The sequence below is a fragment of the Brachionichthys hirsutus genome, chromosome 3 (assembly GCF_040956055.1).
Source record: "Brachionichthys hirsutus isolate HB-005 chromosome 3, CSIRO-AGI_Bhir_v1, whole genome shotgun sequence".
Taxonomy (NCBI): Eukaryota; Metazoa; Chordata; class Actinopteri; order Lophiiformes; family Brachionichthyidae; genus Brachionichthys; species Brachionichthys hirsutus.
Window position 1 is genome coordinate 5,304,946 of NC_090899.1, and position 23,179 is coordinate 5,328,124.

Genomic DNA, 23,179 nt, shown 5'->3' on the forward strand with positions numbered 1-23,179 from the left:
TAGTTTTTTTATTGTACTTTTGTGTTTTTCGCGATACTGAAGGCGGCTGGCTTCAAATCGTTTCGATGCTCCCTGCCCGTTGAGTAAAATGGTACAGTCCATGTTTGTGGACAAACCCCCCTCGGTGACGTAATCTCAAACCAGGAAGTAAATCCCACGCCCGTTCAGCGGGGTGATTGGGGGGGAACTACATTCCTGCCGGTCTCCGCGGTGCGTTAGCGGAGTTACCGGACGTCGAACCGTGACGTGAGTAATAAAAGCTTTTCATCACCTGAACGAACCCAAAGGTCAATGTGTTCAATAGGAAATCAAAGTGATTGGTTTGGGCTCCGTGCTAACGTTAGCGTAGCATTGCTGCATACTGTTGCGTCTGGACTGCAATGGTTAAAACTCGGTGTTTGCGTGAGATTCAACGCATCTCCGAGCTGATCGAGAACGTTAAGATTTACGCCCAATTACGGCGACTAAAATCAGCGTCTGGGACGAGTTTCTGTTCCGGCAACGCTCCAAATGTTTCATGTCACAACGCGCCGTGCAGCAATCAATGCGGAAGAGCCGCAGATACAAAGACGTCCGGAAGATCTGATCAGCGTTGCTGCAGCTCAAGTCCAATAAAGATCAAAGAGGGGAATTAAAACGTATCTACAAAGTGCAAATTCGTCATATGGAAAAAAGATAGACTAAATTATTTGAAGTAAATAATTATATGGTAGCGGTGCATTTGTCACAACAACAATAAACCGTAATCTTTATTTCACCTTGCATAAAATAAAGTACTCCCCAACAAATTATTTTTAATGCAAATGCATTTTCACACGCAGACAATGCAAAACCAGATCTAGGAGAATAAATTTAACCTTGAAGATAATGTTAAAATACAACTGGAAACAAGCTAAATAAAGGTTTCCTGGCGGTTCTGCGTGTGAACAGGTCTCAGCAGAGCCATGTCTTCTGATGAGCAGGTGTACCTGGGGATTCTCGCTGCCTCCATTCCGGCTGGATTCCTCTTTCGTTACCTCAGTGAGTATTTTGGTCGCTCCAGTCTTTTTACTCAAGTTGTTTGATTATTGATATCTTATCTTGATTGATCTTTCCCTCTGTTCGGGCTTCTACTGCTTAATCTCATGTTAATTTATCAGCATGCTTGAATCCTTCGTCTTGTGCTTTGAATTTGTGTGATGTCATTGTTTTTAACATTTCTTACCCTTCGTGCTGCACGCTGTAATACTACATTTATAAATGAACAGTGCGTCCTCTAGAGGAGACTAACTTCTTGATTGATGGTTATTCGTATGGTTTTGCTGTCATTGCAGGTCCTGCCGTGAAGCAGGTGGCGGCTCTTCTCCTGGGCCTCTCTGCCACCATCGCCACGTGTCAGATCCACACGCTGCACTCTTTGGTGACAGTGATTGGAACGTGGATTATCATAAAGAGCAGCTGGCGGTGAGATACAAATATCCCTTTATGACACGCTATATCGGTAGAAGGATGCTGAGGGTGGAGCTGCCAGGGAACAGGGCTAGAGGTCGACCCAGGAGAAGATACATGGACGGAGTGAGGGGAGGACATGAGAGTGGCTGGTGTTGGGGAGGACGATGCAAAGGACAGGGTGAAGTGGAGAACGTTGATTTGCTGTGGGCGAACTAGCCTCCAGAGGCTGAGTGCAGGCGCCACATGTAAACTCACTCGCTCCGCGTGTCTCCATCCGCCAGGCTTGCCCCGGCGTTGAGTCTCAGCTGGACCTTTCTCTACCTCCTCTTCTTCCGACTGGTGTCTCGGTTCGGCCTCCCACAGCCGACGCCGTTCGCCAATGCCGTCCAGCTGCTTCTCACTCTCAAGGTACAAAAGTCCTCAGCAGTGGATGCCGGACACGCATGTTTGAGGCGCGTGTCTAGAAACGTGTGTTCAACTGTTGACGAATCGTTCTGATTTCAGATGGTGAGTCTCGCCAACGAGGTGCAAACTTTCCATCTCGAGAAGAAAAAGGAAGTCAGCTCTTTCGCCAAGTCTCCTGTGATTGGACGGCTGTCGCGGGAGCCGTCTCTGTACGACACTCTGTGCTATAGCTACTGTTATGTGGGTATAATGACGGGTAGGTCTGTGGACATTTCACTCCTCTTCCGTTTGTGTGTGAGCCGTTTGTATTCATTTGTGTTGTCGGAATTGTTTTTGCTCTTGCACAAACTCTAACTGTTGCGTGTCTCTTTGTCTCACTCTCTGCCTCTTGTCCAACATTGTGTGAGTCCAAATCATTTTCAGTGTTGTTTGACATCACGACGGGTTTTCCTGTACCTTGCTCATCCCTCCTTTCTGAACCGCACCGTCCTCCTTTTTGGCCCTTTCTTGTCTTTTCTTTCACATTTATCCATTTAGTCAATCTCTTGTCTTCTCAATACTCCTTTAACTCCCCTCCTCCTATTTCGCGCAGGGCCATTCTTTCGCTTCCAAACGTACGTAGACTGGCTGAAGCAGCCGAAGCCTCAGGCCCTTCCTGGATGGGTGCCGTGTCTTCAGCGCCTGAAGCTGGTTCCCGTCTACGGCGTGGCGTTCATCACTGTGAACTCTGTCTTTCCGCTGAACTACGTCCGCACCGAGGAGTTCCTGGATAGAAACTTTTTTTATAGGTATAATTACATTGCCATTAATATTTGCTAGATTGTTCTATTAATCCACAATGTACAGGTTGTACATTATCACAGGGGAAGGCAAATGGAACAAAGATGATAATAAATACGTCAATGATCAATTTAAAGATTGAAGAAGCGTATTCGGAGGTTGACGCCTTTGCTTTTCCTGCATTTGTTTACTAAGATGGCGATCCGTAAGCATCTGACTGTAAATGACAGTTCCTGTTCCATCTTCTGCTTTCTCTGTCGCCAGGTTGTTCTACATGACAGCGGTATTCTTCGTATTTAGGATGCGTTTCTTTGCAGCGTGGTGCGGCGCTGAGGCTGGCTGCATCAGTGCCGGTCTGGGCTGCTACCCAGAAAAGGCTTTGTCTAAACCCGGAGGAGGCCCCACTGTCAATTACAGGTAACGTTAACACAGGACCGGCAAGTACATGAAATTACACGTTTTTTAAAGTTGCATGATTGCTTGTTCATAAATCATTATTTATTTTTAAACTCTTTTTCCAACCAACCCCCCCCCCCCCATGTTCAGTTCTGATCCCTCAGAAGAAGAGAAATATGACTTCAAGACCATCCAGAACATCGACTGCTACAACACGGAGTTCTGTGTGAAGGTCCGACACGGCATGCGTTACTGGAACATGACCGTGCAGTGGTGGCTGCATCACTACATCTACCCCAATTCCCCCTTCAAATCCTACACTCTCAGGTGCGTCTTAATGTTTGTGTGAGAATCTTAGCCCGAATCCACAAATCCCTGTCGAATACATTTAGACGTTATATGTATTAATGAGACACGTAGTTTTAGATTGTAAAATAACAGCAAGCGTCTCCAGAGATTATTTCCTTCGTAATTCTGTCTTGTTGCCAGTTTGATATTTCAGTGTTATTATTTCAGGTCAATTGAAAAATACTTTTTTTTTTTAAACCTTTTTAACTAATCCTGATAAAAGCATTAATGAGTAAGGCTGTTGATTTTCTATGATAGCTTTTGGTTAATAAATATGTTAAGACTGAATATAAACATTTATTAAAACTAATGCTGACTCCAGATGTGATTTTATTTTGGTAAATATCACTAAAGTAGAAATAATGGATGAGTATTGGATCACCTGCTGGTTCAGATGTTCCAGACAACAATGGACATTTATGATGCAAAGAAATTAGCCATGCCAGACAATATTTTACACTTAATTTCAAAACCTTATTATATAGTATAATGGCTATATAGTTGTCAGCAGATAAGTTCAGATTGGCTCTCTATGAATCTCTTGCTCTTTATGTAAACCTTTGATACGCTAAATCAAACGATTTCAACTTGTCTTCTTTGTCTGTGCCTCTCAGGGCCGGCTGGACCATGTTCATCAGCGCCTACTGGCACGGACTACACGCGGGCTACTACCTCTCCTTCCTCACCATCCCTCTGTCCATCGCGGCCGAGTCCACGATGGAGGCCTCCGTCCGGGCTAAACTGGGTCCTCGTGGACAGAGCGTCTTCGACTGGGTTCACTGGTTCCTGAAGATGAGGGCCTACGACTACATGTGCATGGGCTTCGTGCTGCTGAAGGCCAGCGACACCATCAACTACTGGACGTCCATCTACTTCATCGTTCACGTCATCGCTGTTTGCTGCATCATAGTGGGCCGGGCCCTGAAGGGAGGGAAAAGGGACGGGAGGAAAGTAAACAAGGAAGAGAAAGGAGAGAAGACTGGAGAAAAAAATGACTGAATGGGGTTATATATATATATATATATATATATATATAAAAAAACTGGACTGAAATATTTTTACTTCAATGCCCAGAGTGAATTACTAAGGCTGATTGCAGCAACACTCAATCTATCCAAGTACAGGTCTAAATGGATTTCTTGTGGTAAAATGTCCGGACATAACTCACTGTAATTTAAAATGCAGCATGTTAAAACTGGTTATAAAAGTTACAGGTAATGGGAACACTGGGAGAGGACCGTTTGAGCTCGCTGAACGTTGCTTGAGTAACAGTGACAGGCAACTGGTTTGTAAATAGTTAAGTTGCGCCGTCATCGGTTTTTCTGTGCCTCTGTGACACCGATTCCCCAAAAAATCTTTTTTATTTACTGTGAAAATCAAAACGTTCTACTGCCATTTTGCATCTTGGATCGGCACCTTCACTGTTTTTTTTACACAAACAATCTAAATGGAATTAAGTTTAAGTCAGAACTGCAGCCTTTATTGTCTGCAGATATTATTTAATCATGCATGGTGGAGTTCAGTTCCAACTGCTTTGGGTCAACAGCAAAACAACCCGCAGCTGACGTCTGGATTACTGCCTACTTACAATTTTCAACTATGTTAGAATTAGTCTTTATAAAAAAAAAAATGTTTTTCAGCATGATATCATTCCTCTTTTTATTTGCTGAACAGTTCCGTTTTTACGCCGTCAATCCTGTGAATCCAAAATGTCTGTACTGCCATAGCGGACCATTCAGGGTTGGGACCAAACATTTAATACAACAAGCTGCCGAGCTGAAGCCGTGAGGAACGGCACAGGAGCACAAACGTATGCTCACAGCAGAGATATTACATTATTAAATTGTTCTATGATCTATAGGAGCTATCAGACGGCCCTAACCTCAACAAACTGTTCATTAGAATGGGAAACGTGCAGAATTCACTCCTTCCTGTTTGGTCTTTGTTTTATATACGAGTGTGTCTTAATCACCAAATGTGTTTTATGAAAATTGATTTTGTGTGTTGCCTCTCCGTCTGTGTGCCAAAGCCCAGCCCTGTTGATGGGCTATGATGGTTCTCGTCCCCCCCTGTTGATTGCTGGTCTCCAGTTGAGATCATTTTCAGCCTTTTGTTTGGTCTTTTGTGTTTTGCTTCACAAACAACACCGACTGTAAGACTCCCTCCTTTATAACAATATTACATTGTGGAATACAGAACAGCATTTCCTGTGTGTCACTTGTGTTTCCTTTGTTTTTCTTCTTCCTGCTAGTGAAATTATCTGGGGATTATTTGTTCATTACGAAAGTCACAACTACACTTTTCTCCAGTTGTCAGAGGGGGATATTATTTAAACTCCGGGATTAGTGAATAGGATTAGTTTTCTCCACTTTGTTGTTTGATTCCAGCATTCAAGTTTTTAGTCTTTGCAGTGCTTTCGGCTACGGAACTGAACAGTCCGCTTGGGAATAATGGGTTAACCCATATAAGGAAGTGCCTGTGTGGTGATTAACAAAGGGAGTAAAGTCCATGAGAGGAGACAACAAGGACGGGTTGCCTAGATAGGCAGCGTTTCCTGCTGGTCCGGCTGGATCCCAGTGTTTTATTTTGGACTCGTCTGTAAAGCAGCAACGGAAGAAAGTCGGTTGAGTTAACCTGCAGCAGAAATGGCCGTTGAACCAGAGAGACAAGCCTCGATTCAGGAGAATGACGATGCCGAAGGTGTGTCTGTTGGCTAATATTTGCTCACTTGAAACACGTAGAGAGTAGAATCCGCCGAATGTCTGAAGGACAATCCTGATGTGCTGTTTCATCATTTCGGCCTTTAACTTTACTGGTTTATCCCAGAGTATGGATACCCAGGGGACCAGCAGTCACTGAGGTCACGGTGGGCTTCACCTCGGGGGTCCGATCAGAATTGCCCTCAGGTCAGCCGGAGCTCGTCGTCAGCAGGTGAAGATGAAGAGGTGGACAGTGGGCGGCCCCCGGACCTCAGGAGCAGTCCTCTGCCCATGGCGCTGAAAAGAGCCGTGCGGTACAAAAACTACTTCTGACAGTTTGGTGCTTCTTTTTGTTGGTTTATTTTTAAATGTTCTGAGTTAAAAATCCCCACCAGACTTATTCCACAAAATAAAAATAGGAATTTAAGCATCAAAGTTGGAATATTCACAGATTTATTTGTCTCATCTACAGCTACTTTCCAGCTTTCCAGAGTAGTAAAACGTGTATCTTGTCCATTGCAGGCAGTTGCAGCAAAAGCAGGTCCCAGTGGTTTCCAATAAGGAGTCCTGGAACAGGAAGAAGTCCAAATCTCTGCGTGCACTCAAAGACGGCAGCAGGGAATTTCTCTGTCTTTTCATCCTTTGGAGGAAATCGCTGCAAAAGATCGGAGGTAGAGCTTCTATTGCTGATTGTTGCATTTGTTAGAGTGCATAGAGATAATATACTCCATCTATTGCTATAGACTTCATGCATTTTATTTTCCCCCACACAGGGCATTTTGGAGGTGGCGTCCAGTCCTTCTTCGTCTTCCTGCGATTCTTGGTTTTGCTGAATTTTCTTTCATTTCTGCTAATCGCAGGATTTGTTTTCATTCCCAGCATTATCTTCCGATCTGTTGGGACTGGCCTCGTTAACAGCACTGGTAAATAACTCATCTACGCTACGGTTCATGGTTTCTCATTTAACCCAAATCCTCACAGTTTGGTGCATCAGTTTCCAGGCAACAGCCTGTTCCAGTCTGCTACTTCTCCAGTGACAGCAACACCAGCTGCAGAATTCCCTTCAGAAATAATCCAGAGAAATGGTCACTGGCGCATGAGAGAACAAAACAGTATATAAATAAAACTGGATTAATCTCTCTGCTTTAAAATGCAGACATTATAATGTTCAGATGTTATCATATCCAACCAGGAACTGTCCTACCTATGCTACAACCTTAAAATAGTCGTATCATTTTCACAAGGAACATTTCTCCTCTTAATCATACATCGCCCACTGATATTTGACGATGTGTGAGGAATCCAGAATCATCTACAAGACTGTGCAGAGAAAAGGATTCCCTGGCTTTGCTATAAAGTGAGCCGCAGGAAAGAATTTCACCGTCACTCCAGTTATTACTCTCCTCTTTTTCGATTCAATATTAAGAGAACTATGTGACCTTTATATTTAGAAAGATGAAGGAAATAAAGTTTTCCCACTCTGGTCTTTCCCAGGTCCGGAGGAGTGCATGGATTATAACCCGAATCATCAAGGCGTGGTCTTGTTCTACTATTACATCCTTGATTTACTTTCAGGAACGGTGAGAAAATGCAGCATCACACTGGCCTGTTTAGATTTAAGCAGCATCCTTCTCTGGACGACGATTCTTTCCTCCTAGACTTTTTAGATTTTTTTTAATCTTTCAAAACATCATGATATACATAAAAGAAACGCGTAATTTTATAATGTCTTTATTACTACTAAAATGTAAATTTCACATCTCCTACAGAGAATAGCTATTTTGAGGATTATGGTTTATTGATATAATGAGGTTAACTTTTTGTTTTGGGTTTAATGTCAGAAACAATAACAAGTTATCACATTAATTTTCACAGTAGAAAAAGAACACTTGTCAATGTAAAAAGAAAGGTTTGTTGTTATAATGATACATTTGAGTCCATTTTCTTATGACATGAAAAAAGTCGGCTATAAAGTTAAAAATGCTGTAAAAAACCCATGATGGGATACTGAAGAAAAAACCTGTTGTAATAGTAGCGTCAGATCTGCTTCCCCATGATCCTACTATATTAACTGCTGATGAAAGCACATTTTAATTTGCATCCCTGGATGGTTCAGTGCACCAGAGATGCCTGATGACGGTCCTCTCCTCTCGTCTTCAGGGTTTTATGGAGTATTCATACATGTTTTACGGCTACTACAACAACACCGTGGCAGAGGACGGGAACTTCTCCTACAGCATCCCCCTGGCGTACCTCCTCACCGCCGCCTTCTACTTTGCCTTTTGCTTCATTTGCATGACAGCACGGTAGGCGCTGTTCTGTATTTGTGCGCTGTCTTTAGTGACGGCTCAGGCATTTCATCGCTCCGGTTGTCCTCGCACAGCGTGGGCACTGCGGCCCGAGTGGCCGTGGCAAAGGGAAGCCACGCTGTGGGCATCTACAGCGTGATAGTGTTCACGGGCTGGGACTACGGCTGCCTCGGAGAGCGGGCCACCAAACTGAAGCAGAAGAATATTCACTACAGGCTGCAGGTGGGAGGAAAGTTTTATTCCTATTCCCTGCTTTCAGATAACAATAGTTTCGTCTTTTCTCTGTCAGGTGGACCTGGAGGAGGAGAGCCTGAAGAAAAGAGCCGCCACTCTGACTTTGGGCCAAAGAGTTATTTTATACTCTCTCCGTGTTTTGATGTTCTTTGTTGCGCTTGGCCTCATTACAGCAGCGTTCTATGGCATTTTCCTCGCCACTAACTTCAGTCAGGTAAATGATATGATGCTGATGGGGGTCTTTAAGTCTTGGATGATCTTTTGGCTCCTCTTTCTTACAAAAAAAAAAAGGGAAGGAGTGACCAGGAAGGCGTTCTGGGTTTGATCTTTGAGTATCTGCCTTCCATCGTCATCACTGCTGGGAACTTTGTGGTGCCGCTGCTGTGTGACCTGATCGCCCTGGCAGAGCGATATACCCCCAGCACTACTGTCATAGTGGCGCTAATAAGGTTTGCACTGGTGTCTCTGTGGCAGCGATTTGCTTTTAGTTCATTTGTTTTTGTAATCAATGTTGTGGAGAATCTATCTACAACTTATTTGAAGTCGTCTCCGATTGCGCGGAATCAATAAAGTAAGTTGTCTGACGAGATATTTCTGCTCCACAGGGCAGTGTTCCTTCGCCTGGTCAGTCTGGGCGTTCTTCTCTTCACCCTGTGGCGTCAGATCACCTGCGACGGCGACACAAACATCGGCGACTGTGAACTGTGCCAATACAACTATAAAGTCTACCAAGTAATCGCTGTTTAAAACACACAGACGACTCTTATGAATGTGAATTGTTGTTTTAGATGCTTCTTCTTGCGAAACAGTGCTGAAGAATGTTCCAAGCTGTTAAAGGGAAGGTAGCTTGAGAAAAATAAGAAAAGAATGAGCGAATCACAATGTATGACACTATATTTCAACATCTGCATCTGTTTTTTTCATTGACAAGCTCATGATCTATTGATTTTATGCACAGTTTCATTAGAAAATAAAATCTATATGAAATCTGCCAGCGATGAGGACATAGATATAAATCATTTTGCAGTGCTGGGAAACGCGTCTCGGACAGGAGATGTACAAGCTGACCTTGTTCGATCTCCTCGTCAACATTGCTCTGCTCGTCCTGGTGGAAATTCCTCGCAGGTAAAAAAAACACACTGCAAACAACATCTGTGAGATTGTGTTGCATCATTGTGTGGAGAGACACAGAGCCCTGGGGCTGTGCTGTGTTTTTTAACGCCTGCATCAGGATGGTGGTGGATAACTCGTCCAGTAAGCTGGCTCAGTGGTTCGGTCGGCAGGAGTTTGTAGTTTCCTCCAATGTCCTCGGACTGATTTATGGCCAGACTGTGGTTTGGACCGGAGCTCTTTTCTGCCCCCTACTGCCTTTCATCAACACGATCAAGTTTGTCATCCTCTTCTACATCAAGAAGGTGAAGATGTCGCTTTAGCACAGTGGGACTTTCATAGAATGGAGTGAATCCCTCACCAGAACCGTGCTTTGGTTTTCTCCCTATCACTGTTTCCCCTCAGATCACCCTCTTCTACAACTGCCGCCCGGCCCGGAAGACATTTCGCTCCACCACCTCCACCTTCTTTTTTCTGGTGGTACTCCTCTTCGGCTGGGGATTGGCCATGGCTGTCATGGTTTATAGTGTTGCTGTGTGAGTGCTTCTCCTCTTCAATGATCATTACAGAAGTGTGTTTTATTCTAGCACTGAGAGTGACAGATGACTTCTGTGAAAATGGAGTTAAAATGAGGGTTTTGCTGTCTCGGCACAGCAGAATCACGGATTTCTTTGTTCCTTTACACCCAGGCTTCATCCATCAATGGGATGTGGTCCTTTCCGTTTCTTCCCCAACATGTGGACGATTGTTCCAAACTCTTTCAACAGCCTCGCTGAAATCTCACAAAGTTTTCTCTTCTTCATCGGTTCCCAGGCATTCTCCATCCCTCTGTTTGTGTGCTTCTGGTGAGTGGCCTTGTGCTCTCTGTACGATCCTCATTCTGGAGCACACAGTACTTTACTTGTACATAAATATAGAATGCAGCCCACACAGTACCGCCATATTATATAATCCTTCACAGTCTGTTTTGTGGTGTATAATCACGTCTCCTTTCTTCCTGCCAGTGTGATGATGTGTTATTTTGTAGCCTTAGCATCTGTCTATGGGAAAAGTGTTGCTCTGCTAAGAGCTCAGCTTAAACTGGTAAGTTGAATTTGATCTGTATGCTGTATTGTTAAGCAAATATTAGTGGGACTCTAAATTTTGAGTTCCTAATAAACAAAAGTATTCCGTTTCATTAATGCACTGGTGGGTCTTTGGTTTGCAGGCGGGCCGTGACAAGCAGTTTTTGGTCAAGCAAATTGAGGTGCTGAGTCAACTTCAGATACCAAAAGATGCTGCAGCAGAACAAGACTGAACGTTGCATAATTAACTGTTCAGTTTCTACAACCTACATTATTTCTATTAGCATGAAATTTCCTTTTTCAAAGGAAATTAAAAAAGGAAAAGTCAACCTTATCATTATTATTCTGCTAAGTGTATATGGTTAAATAACATATAGACACACATAACAACCATGAATAGTCTTCCTTTGTTAAAAATGAAATGTTTTACCTGTTCTGTCCTAAAATTTGGAATGCATTGACTGTATTTGTTTTTTTTTTAACATAATAAACCAAGAAGGCACTTGATGGCTCATACTTCTAACTCCATAGGTATTAAAACATGCCTGGAACTAAGTTATTGTTGTTGGTGGTGTTTGAATGACCTACAATTAATATTCGTCATAATTTTGATAAAAAATATTGTCTTTAAACGCAATTTTGAATAAAAATTGGGCCATAAAAAATGCGTCAGCCACATTTCAAGGTATCTTAAGTACAGAAGAAAAGTGGGCGTCACCTAATGAGGCGAAGGGTAAAAGCGGGGCGTGTCGCCCTCTACCGGTGAAATCGCGGCACTGCAGAATGTGTTACATTTACTTCCTGTTTACATCAAGTACTTGTTCCTGTTGCCGCTAGCAAGAGCTGCTCCCTTCCTAATAAGGTAGGTACAGTACCTACGCCATGTGTTAAATGTGGAATTGTTTAAATTAGTGCTTTGTCTTGAAGTCGTTACATGTATCTGCTCGCAGATGTTTCCTCAACGTAAAGGCGCGGATGGGAAGTGGTGAATCTGTTAATGTTAGCTTAACTGCAAAAAAAAAAAAACCCCATCAGCAGACCAGATCACTGGCAGTACGGTGTTTTCTGTATTTATATTTAAGTTTTAGCCCTACTGATTTCTTCAGATCCTAAACTTGTCGGTTTTATCTATAAATCTATATTTTTGTCGCCCTTGTTTCCACTTCAAATCGACACCCACACTGGTAAGCTAGCTAACTCCTCACAACCAGTATCGATTCTCTTCCACGAAAGGCATGAATATTCTACCAAAGAAGAGCTGGCACGTCCGCAACAAAGACAACGTTGCGCGTGTGCGCAAGGACGAAGCTCAGGCAGCGGAGGAGGAACGCGAGGCGCAGCGTCGGGTGGAGCGTGCTGAGCAGGAGGTGATGATGATGATGATGATGATGATGATGGCAGATAGATAATATTGTCTGAGTTTTGCACAGCCGATACCCGAGCTCACCCCGTTCCCTGTCGTGTCCTCCCCTCCCCTCAGGCACGTACAGCATATCTGAGAAGAAAATCACAAGCTGCTCTTCAGCCAGGAGGAAAACAGGATGCTGAGGATGATGATGCCGAAGGTAGAGGAGGAAGCGGAGTTCTTGAGCATCTCAATCTTTTCCCACTGGAAGAGTCCTCTGAGAAGAAAGGGAATGAGGAGTACCTCCAAGAAAAGAAAGATGAAAAGGTGACGGTGGTTCTGTGGCATCGGGATCTCGCAGCGTTCATAGGATCACGGCTACAACCGTTTACAGAAACTGGTTTGAATTTAACATTTGTTTCTGCACATCCTTAACCTTTCGATCGTGTCCTGGTATATTCATTCATTCATTCATTCATTCATTCATTTGCACCGTAGTTTTGCGCTGTTGACGCCACAGCCTTTCATTTCCGTGGCTTTTCCCTGTTGCTTTCTGCAGGAGAAGCAGGAACGAGCCATCGGCCTGCTCGTGTCTCTAGGTCCCCAGCCCGGGACCGAGGTTACGCCGTGGTACATGAAAACCGGCAACGAAAAAGAAGAGAAGAAAGAGAGCGAAGAGAGGACAGAAAAGAGGAAGGGAATAAGTGAAGAGGAGCGAGAGAAGAGAGATCGCAGGCTGAAAGATAGTTTAGATCCTTTGAAAGATATGAAGAAAGCGCTTGTTGGGAAGGAGAAAAAGAACCACAGGAGCAAGACATGGGAGAAGAGAGAAAAGAGGAGCAGTGGAGAGTGGTGAGAAAGTTTCTTGTTACTTCGAGTATAATAAGAATTAATATTTTTGGTTGGTTTTATCCCTCAATAATACTATAATACTAAGGATTAGTCAGATGCACCTATTCATGCGCTTAAAAACATTTAAATGAGAAGCTTGATTCCACTTTCACATTGAGATGCTAAATCTGTAAGTGAATCCACCAGCAGGTTAGCGTAGGTTAGCATAAGACCTGCAAACAAGGGGAAACTGCTAGCATGTAATATTAAGTGTCATGTGACTGGTTGCCTCATATTTTCCTCGTCAAGTCTCTGAACGGGTTAATGAAGAACAATGTTTTTAGTTCATCTAACTCTTCATAAAACATCGTTTGAAGCAAGCCAATAATATATTTGATAAACTACTTGGTGATGTTTTACACTGTGATTAGTTCCAGGATGCCGGTCAATAAGTTTTGAAGTTGTGACTATAATAATATTAGTATAATATGTTTGACTTTTTCTTGTTTTCTTAGCTCCATAGAAATGTTACGTGCCGAGCGGCTGCAGAGGGAGGCTGAGGAAAGGAGGAGGACTCAGGCCCTGCTGGAGCAGAGGAAGGGAGGCGAGGGCGGAGCGCCGAGGAGGGAGGCCCGACAGGGAGAGGCCGTACAACAGCGCGTACTTCCCAGAGCTAGCTCGGAAGCGACAAAGGCGAGATCGAGAGAGCTGGAGGGAGGAGATATTAAAGTCATGAGCGGTCTTTGTTGTGTTGGGCTGTTAGTGGATACGTGTTGCAGTTCTTTATGTGATTTTTGTGCAGTGGGACAAAAACCCAAATGAATTCTGGTGTGACTGTTTACACAAGAAGCAGATATCTGGTCCAAGCCAAATAAAAGGTGAGATTCCACATGGTTTAATAGCCTTTATAAAAACACCGGAGTCACACGAAACAAATGAGGTACTCACTTTATGTTTGACATTTACATTTTATTGAAAAGGACATGTTCATGCCTATAAATACTAAATAGATACTTAAAGAGATTTAAAAAATCTATATTTGATCGATAAACATAGCGGGAGGAGCGGGGCTGATGCTCCACGCAGATGCGTGTGCGTGTGCACAGCTGGTGGACGCAGGATGCACAATGGAACATCACGCACCGCGTTTAATTACGGATTAGAGCGCAGGGGGGGGAGGAGGAGGAGGAGATCCGAGGGGAGCACAACAAGGAAGGCAAGGAGACGCTCTTTATTATTGGGACAAGGGGGGAGACGGAGACAGCAGGTAAGGATGGAGTTCCACTTTGCTTTCTCCACGTCCGGTTGGGTGGGGTGACTCAGAAAATGTAAATTTAATGGATCTGAATCGGAGGATTTTTCTGCTTTCATATTTGAAGCACCGGGACTGTTAAATTTGCAAATTATTAATGTTCTTTTGAAACTAAGTGCTTCCACAGCAGAGTGTTAAACTGCTGATTTTTAATGAATGCAACTGTGAGATTAAATATTAAATCCCTGCTGTGAATCTCTCTTTATGTCCTCTAGAGCTGTCATAGGTGGCGTAATTGGAGGCATCATTTTCCTCACCTGCATGGTCCTGGTCTGTTCACCCGAGACTCCGGGTTCAGGCAGTCCTCAAACTTGCTGTCTATGTGGTCGATGATCGGCTGCCAGCATCGCCAAACCCTGGGGTGTCGACTATTGTGAGCAGCAGCTGGACGCCGCCTCCCTTTACTAAAGTTCTTGAATTGAACTTTCCCTGGAGTCGTGCATTTGGGTTCAGATCCTAGATCGGGTTCTGACACTATAGCCAACTCATGCTTGAACTAAATCCATCTCAAAAAATAAATAAGGGTTTTAATTTCTCTGTGTGTGTGACATGTTCTGTTTTCACATTATAGTGAAGAATGTTGCTTCTTCTGTTCAGAGCCTTTTTTTATGGCGAGACAAAATAAATGATTGCGTTAAGATGTGGAAGCTGTGGTCACTTATCGCCAGCTCATGGCAACGACTGGATTAACAAATAGAAAAGTACGTGGTTTTTAATTGCTGCACTGTTAGTCCAACAACTTGTCAGCCGTTACATTTATTACGTACGATGGACATTATGTCGTTGGCACTCGGGCTAATGGCGATATTAATTAATGGAAAAGTAAGTGGTTTTTAATTGCAGTTTTATAAAAAGTAAATATATCAAACTGTTGACGTTTGAATGTTACTTGGATTCATAATGTTGACTATGAATCTCTTTAGACGCGTTAAGAAAAGACAACCATCGGAAAAAAGTCTACTCGGCATAAAGTTCAGATAAGATAAGGCCAAAGTTTTCAACTCGGGCTCTAAACTTTGATGCTTAAATAAATTCCCCCAAATTTGACTTGGCTCTCTCCATCTTCGCCTTGCTGCATCCCACAGACGTGTTACTCGATGTCCACCAAGCGCCGCTCACTCTGAACTGTGTCAAACACATCCAGACAAACTAGTGCTGCTTCCTCCTGAACGAGCATCCTACAGAAAGACGGAGGTGAGAAGGATTAGTTTGTTTTAGCCAACATTTGCTGCTGCTGACCGCACATGTTGGAAGTTCCTTATAGAATAACGCAGTCAAATTTGATCTGGCTTTTGGTTGCAAATACTGGTCTTAATACTTTCTGATATTTAAAAAATATCACAAGTTGAGTAAATAGTGGCGTTTCTAAAAAGCCCCATGTCACTGAAGAATTAGTCCGAACAGCAAACACAACTTCAGTATTCAGGAAGATGTTTAGGAGCAAACACGTCAGAATACAACAGCAAAACATGTGTGTGCTTGCAGCAAGCAGTGCAGAAATCAAGGAGTTTCTGTCACAGCTACAAGAGTCACTGTGCACCTCGGACGACACCCTGATCATGAAGAATACAATGAAAGGGCAACACAAAGGCAGACAAAGCAGCACAGCCTGGCTACACGGCCGACAGAAGAGCTTCTCAGCAGAGGTGGACAATCTGATGAACCCATAGAGTAACTTTATTCATATTGATCTGGTCGCCACAAACATGTTGATCTGTAATCTACATTAACAAAGGTGTTGGAACAAATGCCAAGCTGCAATATTAGAATTAAGGTGCAACTGGTAATTACACTGGAAACAACAATAGAAAACTGAATATCAGACACACACTATGACTCTAAATACATTTGAAAGGTTTTTACATGGATATGTGAAGCATTGTGTTCCTACCTTCTGTGAGACGAGCTTTCCCTCCAGTAGGCTGACAGAGGACAGTCGAACAGCCGACACACAGCACTACAGTCTGAGCATGACTGAACACTGCGGTGATTCTATAGCAACCTGCAGGCCAAACACACACACATCACCCAACCATACGTTTACTGAGGGCAGCGTAATAATCACTGAATATTCTGAAGTATCGGTGTGTCCTTGCAGCTGCCTGTATTAATGAGCCACTTAAAGCTCACTGAATAGACAGTCACAAGTGTCAATGTATGCCTCATTAGACACCCTGGTCACAAAGGGAATTATGAAAGGGCAACACATAAAGGCAAATATTTGTCGCATGAGTAAAACAACCAGGATCGCATGCAACAAAAGCAAAATAGCGATGCTAGTTTTACATTTCAATAATAAAACTATTGTTAATTCTAATTTGTCTGGAATCCAAAATGGCTTTATTGACAATACCAGCTCTGAGGCACCAATCAGAGGAACCAAATCATGAACGCCATTCTTGGGATAAATAAAATGCAGGGCCTTCAGTGCAGTACATATTATACACAGCAGGGGTGTAAAACTGAAGATAAAATATACTTGTACTGCTTATATGTACTTGTTTTGTTATCTAAATAACTTGAGATTTGGTCAAGGGGCTCTGTAAACAAACGTACCTGGACATTTGACATCCATAAAGCAGGATTCTTTTTCTTGTGTTTGTAACGGGTGTGGGTCTGTTCATCTTTGGAAGTGCAATGTTGACTTGGGGCACATCCGTTATCCTCGGTGATATCTGCGTTGTGTTCTTTGAGTACTGCACTGAATGACGGAAGGACCAGGAAACTGCGCTGACCACTGGAAGCACCTTTACTGGCAATTCTGCACAAATAATAGAAAATAAAAATGTTCTTGTCACACACGTAGTCTCGTCTCCCACGGTCGCCTGCTCCTCTCAGATCTTTAGTACAGACTCCGGCAGCTTATACAGTGCATATACAATAAAGACAGCTTTTTATCAATAATACAATTTTAACTTATAAAATACATGAATTGCGTTTTCAAAATATCCAGGGTAACTTAATACATGAACACTATTGTTTGAATAAGTTGCACATACCTGCACAAATAGAAAATAAAAATGTTCCTGTCTCCCACGTAGTCTCGTCACACACGTAGTCTCGTCGCACACGTAGTCTCGTCACACACGTAGTCTCGTCACACACGTAGTCTCGCCGCACACGTAGTCTCGTCTCCCGTGCACGCGGCGCTCATCGGTCGCCTGCTAGCAAGTGAAACGAGATGTTTTAGCTAGCCCTCACAGTAACTCGCTAACAGACAATGATAATGAGAAATCAGCCGAATTATTCCCACTCCCAACCGAATCCGTTCGAAATTGTGAACTTATTTTCTTTTATAAATATCGTCAAATATCACATTACAAGAATCACATTTGTACGGTTGAAACATACATCGATACATCCCAAAGTCAAAGAGCTTCAATGGAACGAATTAATTGTTTTGACAGAAATCATAATGGAAGATTTAAAAGAAAATAAGTTCGAGCCCTCAACAAAAATCAACATGTGACTGGCGACCAGAAAGAGCAGCGCGTAGTGACTTCAAGCGCACGTGTTTCGCCATATTGTATTTGATTTCGTATCTTTACATGATAATATACCCCAAAAAAATCTAAACGTAGACTGCATCAAAGATAAAACACAACTTTTTGTTGTCGTAAACAATTTAAACAATTATTTGGGGAAATAATAACGTAGTGGTACTTACAGGCATGTCTGCCCGTCCGCACGCTGACCGGAGGTTCACGTCCCAAAACAGATGACGTAACGGAAGTCTTCAGCATCGGTAAAGGCCCGGAAAAGAAAAACAGCGCCATCTAGTGTCTATGAAGGCTGACTGTTCCTCCCTATGAAACGCCCCCTGAATACGGAGCCTTTCATCGGGGCCAGTGGCTGAAGTTTTTAAACACACCCGGTACTTTCATAAACGGAGATATATTAACGAGAAGAAATACTACATTCGTATTTTCTGGATATTGTTACGATGGACTGATCAGCAGGAAATAGTTTAGCTGACTTTAGATGGAAGCTACTTTATATACAACCCAATCCGAGGCACGGAGGCGCTGAGGGAGATCAGAATTTACCGGGGACAAGGCAAAACAAGAAAAGAGCTCTAAATATTTTGAGACTGAAACGGATTAAAAAAAAAAAAAAGTTATTCTGGATAAGGGACAACCCGACTTTAACCCTTTAAAGTTCTACTGTGCTTTCGAAGAACGGCTCCAACGATGGCGAAAAAGTACGATTTCCTTTTCAAATTGTTGCTCATTGGGGACAGCGGAGTCGGCAAAACATGTCTGATCATCCGTTTTGCTGAGGACAATTTCAACTCCACATACATCTCTACTATCGGTACGTTGTTTCCTCCATGTCTGCACTTCTGCGAACTTTACGAGCAAGAAAAATACTCGTTAAATGCTGACATTCAATTGTCTCCAAACGGGTTCCTCTTCGTGCCCGAACACGTCAGCGTTATTGTTTCATTCTGATTCTAATCTTTTCTCTTTCCTCCTGTTGAATGTTTCTATTCCTGCCTTATCCCCGATCTGTTTCTAAAAGCTCGTACCTCTCACGTAAAGTCCACCCACCGTCATTTTTTTTGCACCCGTCTGTCTGTCTGTCCGTCCGTCCCGGCTGCAGGGCCCATTGAGGGATCAAAGCCTCAGTGGGAATAACTTAATGGGAATTAATCCCCATCCTTATGAGGCTGACCAAAATAGATTGTAATGTGGGTTGATATGGATTTAGTTCACATCTTTATGTAATTAACTTATTATTAGTCTTTTTTTTTCATTCCCCCCCGCCCCCCCCCATATGAACTCTCAGGCATTGACTTCAAAGTGAAAACAATTGATGTGGATGGAAAGAAAGTGAAACTACAAGTCTGGTAAGAGCTTATTATTGTTTTCATGGGAAATTCCACTCTTTATAGTGTCACGGAAGCAGATAATGCTGAGCTACGCAATGCGTTTCACTATTTCCGGCTTGTTTCGTTTCGTTTTGTTTCTTCCTGGAAGGAAAGATAAAGATCTCTCTTGTTTGGTGACAGTTTGTTGTCAGAAACTCACTTTTTAAATGGTGTTGTAACATAAAAGGGGAGCTTTTAAAACTATTTAATTTTGGTTTCTTGATTTCAATCCACGACTGAAAAGGTCTTCATTTTATGAAAATATTTGAATTAAACAGCTTAAATATCAGTTTGCTTTAGCAGCATACACTTGTTATTTAATGCATTGCTGTTTCCTTTTGACTGCACTCATGTCTTTAAGTGCATCAGTATGTTTCTGATTTGTGCAGGGACACAGCAGGACAGGAAAGGTTCAAGACCATTACCACAGCCTACTACAGAGGAGCCATGGTGAGGACCAGCAGACGGGATAATCAGGCTGGCGTCACTGCCCCTTTGTGTTCGCTCTGTTATTCTGTCTCTCCTCTCTGTGCCAGGGCATCATCCTGGTCTACGACATCACAGACGAGAAGTCCTTTGAAAATATTCAGAACTGGATGAAGAGCATCAGAGAAGTGAGATTGTCTTCGCTCAGATAACAAAAAAACAAAAAAAAAGATTCTGATATAGTGTTAAGTCATCTAGATGCATGTTATTCATAACAGGACACTGTGTTTACTGACTCTGAAATAAATAAAAAAAATAGCACAGCAAGTTATATTTAAAGGGACAGCTCAGCAATATCACACCAAAATCTACCCCCCCTCCCCATATATTTATTTTTCACTCAAGCTTCTTTCCACTTCTTTATCAATTAATTTGCAGACTCAATAATATTTATTAGTAAAATTATTACTTAGTTTATAAAATGTCAGAAAATTATGTCAAATATCTGTGTAGTATAATAATCGTGTAAATTCTCAGAGCCATGTGTGACGTTTCTATCAGCCCAAAGCTCCATTCATATAGTTTACAATAATCAAATATTAATAGAAGCACAAAGTACTTTGAAAATGTTCAGCTGCCTCAGTTCTTTGTTCCCTTGTTTTTTGTTTTTTTTTAAAAAACTACTTTTCAGTATTATTTAATGGCAGTAGAATTTCAAGGGAATGAAAAGAAACCAATGAATCTTAAATATACCCTTAAGAGCAAATATTCTCCTGCAAGAACTCACTGTCCTTAATCAATTAACTGCATTACCTTTTCCACAGAATGCATCAGCTGGAGTCAGTCAATTGTTATTAGGCAATAAATGTGACATTGAAGCAAAGCGCAAAGTTTCCAGGGAGACGGGAGAAAAGGTGAGTGGAACATTTCACACATTGATATTAAACAGACGTGAGATCTGCTGTATCATCGTGGCGCTACAGTCAAACATGGAAAATAAATATTGAAACATTAGAGGGAGTGGCTGTTTGAGGAAGGACTTTCACATCTTTGATTATCCGCTTTGCATTTAGCTAAGATAAGAAGCAGGAAGTGACTATTACCCATATCCTGAGCTACTGTAAACAGGCCTGCCTGTTGTTGACAGCTGGCGAAAGATCATGGCATCAGATTCTTTGAGACCAGTGCAAAGTCCAGCATCAATGTGGAGGAGGTGAGCTGGAGCAGAACCTTGACTCACACAACATTACCTCCACGCCTCATTCATTTTGTTCAGCACATCCCTGGGGTTTAGGCGTTAATATGTTACGACTGTCCCGACCTTCATTTGTCTCGTTTCTTTATCGTTCTGTTCCCTCCAGTCGTTTATGTCTTTGGCACGTGACATCCTACACAAATCCAGCAAGAAACCAGTAAGTCAGATGAGACGTTCATAAGCAAACAATAGCAAATGGAAGAATTTACGCCAAATAAGAGACTAAGTTACGTCGGATGTTTCCTTTTTTTGCGACAGGGCCCTGCAGGTCGAGAGGTGAAAATCACCAGCAGTGCAGAGAAGAAGTCGTCCAAATGTGCTCTTCTCTAGATAGGATATACAGTATGACTGGCTTTCAGCCTCTATCTGATAGAGGTACTAAGAGTATGTTTTTATACCTAAACTACTGGGAATTCCTTTATTGTCATACCATAGTCGTATGTGCCTGTATTTCACATGGAACACGCCTTCTGCTGCTTCTTCTGTGGTGGCCATGAAAAAATGTTGCAGTGGCCATTTTAGGTGATAAAAGGGAACTGATGAAGCATTTTTTTCAAGCAGTCACACCATGTTAAGAAATGCTTTTCTGCCCTCTATTTCTTTTGCTTATCGGCACATTATCATTCCCACGGCAGTCACTGCTTAACATCTTAAAGGTCCAGTGTTTAGGATTTAAGGGGGTGTAAGGACAAAAATGTAAAATGATCTTTATGATTGTGTTTTCATTAGTGTATAATCAGAAAAAAATATTGTGACCAGGTTGGATACGATTAGAAATGAGACAATAAGAGGGGCAGAGAAGGTTAGACGTTTTGGAGATAAGGTCAGAGAGGACAGACTTTGATGGTTTGGACATGTCCAGAGGAGAGACGGGGACTATATCAGTAGAAGGATGCTGAGGATGGAGCTACCGGGGAACAGGGCTAGAGGTCGACCCAGGAGAAGATACATGGGCGTAGTGAGGGAGGACATGAGAGTGGCTGGTGTCGGGGGAGGACGATGCAAAGGACAGGGTGAAGTGGAGAAGGTTGATTTGCTGTGGCGACCCCTCAGGGGACAAGCTAAAAGTAGCACGTAACATTATGTATCAGTACAGTAGCTCAAAAGGACAAACCAGGCAGTGGCTTTAGGGCATTTAGTTCTAGTTTGTGTGTTGTGAGTGTTCCAATTCTCAACTACACCACTAGAGGCCGCTAAATCCCGCACATTGGACCTTTAAAAGATTCTATATTTGTGGGGCTTTTTTTGTTGGTTTTGTGTTTACTTGAACCGGTGAGCCATAATAAAAAAACATATTAGCTTAATGGAAGCATACCAAAATATTTTTTTGCACATTACAAAGCTGACATTCCTTTCTTAAAGTAATGTATAAAAACACCTTTTGTTCCCCCATATTTTAGAGGCAAGTAAAACATATTACAGAGATGTGATAGACTGAACACTGTTGGCTGAATTTATAGATATATTTATGTTGTGCTTATCCTATGAAAACGATTTAAATATAGAAGCAGTATTTCAATGCTTTCAACTGAGTCTAAAGTAGCAGATGCCGCTGAAAGCATGCATGGACATTCTATGAGAAGTTTGAATCGTACTCTTCACGTTAATGGTTTTAGTAACTTGTGGTTGTTTGGCGGCATGTAGTTAAATATGAAGCACACACTGGGGCGTGAACACGCTTTGCTCATGAGAATAGGAACAGACAAGTGTAATATAAGATGATGAGTAAAGACGATAAAGAAAAATGGATAATAAGTGAGTGGACAGGATGTGAGGCAAGCAGGATCACCCACATGCCATTTGTTTTGAATTGATTAAGTGGGTCTTGGCGTTTATTTGAAGTGCCTGATAAATCTCTTACGAAACACAATCATACATTAGCCACATCTGATATGATATGTCTCTTTGTCCATCCAATTTAAGACCATCAAATGTGACCATTTCCTGTATCTGCTTTTTGTCTGCATTCTATCTTTCCAGACCCGCCACAAGAACTTGTATGTTATTAACAGAAGAGCTGCTTGCTAAATAAACGTCTGAGTCTGAGTGTGCTGTCGTAATTATCAATATGTCGGCACATGACAGTTAGGATTCAAGAGTGTAAATGTCACTGAGGCAGCTCTGTTTCCCCTCTGTGTGTTACAAGAAACAAAATAGTTCTACGATAACTTGGCCCTCATAATATTACTCCTTTATCTAACCGTAGAATTTGGAATCAAATTATTTTATTATTACCGTAGTTTGATATTTACTCATAAAAAAAATTATGAATGGCCATTTTCTTCACAATCTAGCTCAGTGAAATTTTAGAACCTTAAAATGTGACAGTATAAATCAGCAGTTTCAAGTGCAATTTGATCAGAT

At 42.3% G+C, this 23,179-nt stretch overlaps 4 protein-coding genes and 1 long non-coding RNA gene across 5 annotated transcripts; 4 read left to right on the forward strand and 1 right to left on the reverse strand.

Moving 5' to 3' along the window:
- The first annotated feature begins 165 nt into the window (after positions 1 to 165).
- On the forward strand, positions 166 to 5,566 carry mboat7 (membrane bound O-acyltransferase domain containing 7). Its single transcript, XM_068760205.1, has 9 exons — positions 166 to 246; positions 931 to 1,020; positions 1,314 to 1,443; positions 1,713 to 1,839; positions 1,936 to 2,092; positions 2,429 to 2,624; positions 2,881 to 3,033; positions 3,163 to 3,339; positions 3,975 to 5,566. The coding sequence occupies exons 2-9, from the start codon at positions 945 to 947 to the stop codon at positions 4,357 to 4,359; spliced, it is 1,401 nt and encodes a 466-aa protein (XP_068616306.1). The 5' UTR covers positions 166 to 246; positions 931 to 944; the 3' UTR covers positions 4,360 to 5,566.
- A 439-nt stretch (positions 5,567 to 6,005) lies between these two features.
- tmc4 (transmembrane channel-like 4) lies at positions 6,006 to 11,271 on the forward strand. The gene is given in 16 exon segments (XM_068760352.1): positions 6,006 to 6,062; positions 6,189 to 6,373; positions 6,582 to 6,730; positions 6,833 to 6,982; positions 7,554 to 7,639; positions 8,220 to 8,365; positions 8,443 to 8,590; positions 8,658 to 8,816; positions 8,894 to 9,051; positions 9,208 to 9,334; positions 9,630 to 9,727; positions 9,834 to 10,077; positions 10,079 to 10,248; positions 10,402 to 10,557; positions 10,717 to 10,795; positions 10,920 to 11,271. Coding segments are annotated over 16 exon segments (2,202 nt in total). The 3' UTR covers positions 11,010 to 11,271.
- Positions 11,272 to 11,584: 313 nt separating this feature from the next.
- Positions 11,585 to 15,402, forward strand: leng1 (leukocyte receptor cluster (LRC) member 1). The gene is given in 7 exon segments (XM_068755377.1): positions 11,585 to 11,638; positions 12,010 to 12,143; positions 12,257 to 12,448; positions 12,681 to 12,973; positions 13,468 to 13,584; positions 13,586 to 13,830; positions 14,480 to 15,402. Coding segments are annotated over 5 exon segments (837 nt in total). The 5' UTR covers positions 11,585 to 11,638; positions 12,010 to 12,011; the 3' UTR covers positions 13,689 to 13,830; positions 14,480 to 15,402.
- Positions 15,403 to 16,859: 1,457 nt separating this feature from the next.
- LOC137910961 (uncharacterized) lies at positions 16,860 to 17,974 on the reverse strand. The gene is made up of 3 exons (XR_011106086.1): positions 17,932 to 17,974; positions 17,264 to 17,428; positions 16,860 to 17,025 (listed from the first exon to the last, which is right to left on the reverse strand). It is a non-coding gene; the product is annotated as an uncharacterized lncRNA (long non-coding RNA).
- Positions 17,975 to 18,454: 480 nt separating this feature from the next.
- On the forward strand, positions 18,455 to 21,333 carry rab13 (RAB13, member RAS oncogene family). Its single transcript, XM_068760572.1, has 8 exons — positions 18,455 to 18,578; positions 19,053 to 19,113; positions 19,524 to 19,584; positions 19,671 to 19,748; positions 20,385 to 20,474; positions 20,708 to 20,773; positions 20,922 to 20,972; positions 21,074 to 21,333. Exons 1-8 carry the CDS (start codon positions 18,455 to 18,457, stop codon positions 21,143 to 21,145), a joined length of 603 nt encoding a protein of 200 aa, XP_068616673.1. The 3' UTR covers positions 21,146 to 21,333.
- The last annotated feature ends 1,846 nt before the right edge of the window (positions 21,334 to 23,179 follow it).

Bases quoted from the DNA above. Each gene is read 5' to 3' on its own strand.
- mboat7 (XM_068760205.1), top strand. From the start codon at position 945: ATGTCTTCTGATGAGCAGGTGTACCTGGGGATTCTCGCTGCCTCCATT. The intron at 1,444-1,712 runs GTGAGATACAAA...TCCATCCGCCAG, and splicing joins ATCATAAAGAGCAGCTGGCG to GCTTGCCCCGGCGTTGAGTC. The intron at 1,840-1,935 runs GTACAAAAGTCC...TTCTGATTTCAG, and splicing joins AGCTGCTTCTCACTCTCAAG to ATGGTGAGTCTCGCCAACGA.
- rab13 (XM_068760572.1), top strand. From the start codon at position 18,455: ATGGCGAAAAAGTACGATTTCCTTTTCAAATTGTTGCTCATTGGGGAC. The intron at 19,114-19,523 runs GTAAGAGCTTAT...TGATTTGTGCAG, and splicing joins AAAGTGAAACTACAAGTCTG to GGACACAGCAGGACAGGAAA. The intron at 19,585-19,670 runs GTGAGGACCAGC...TCTCTGTGCCAG, and splicing joins CCTACTACAGAGGAGCCATG to GGCATCATCCTGGTCTACGA.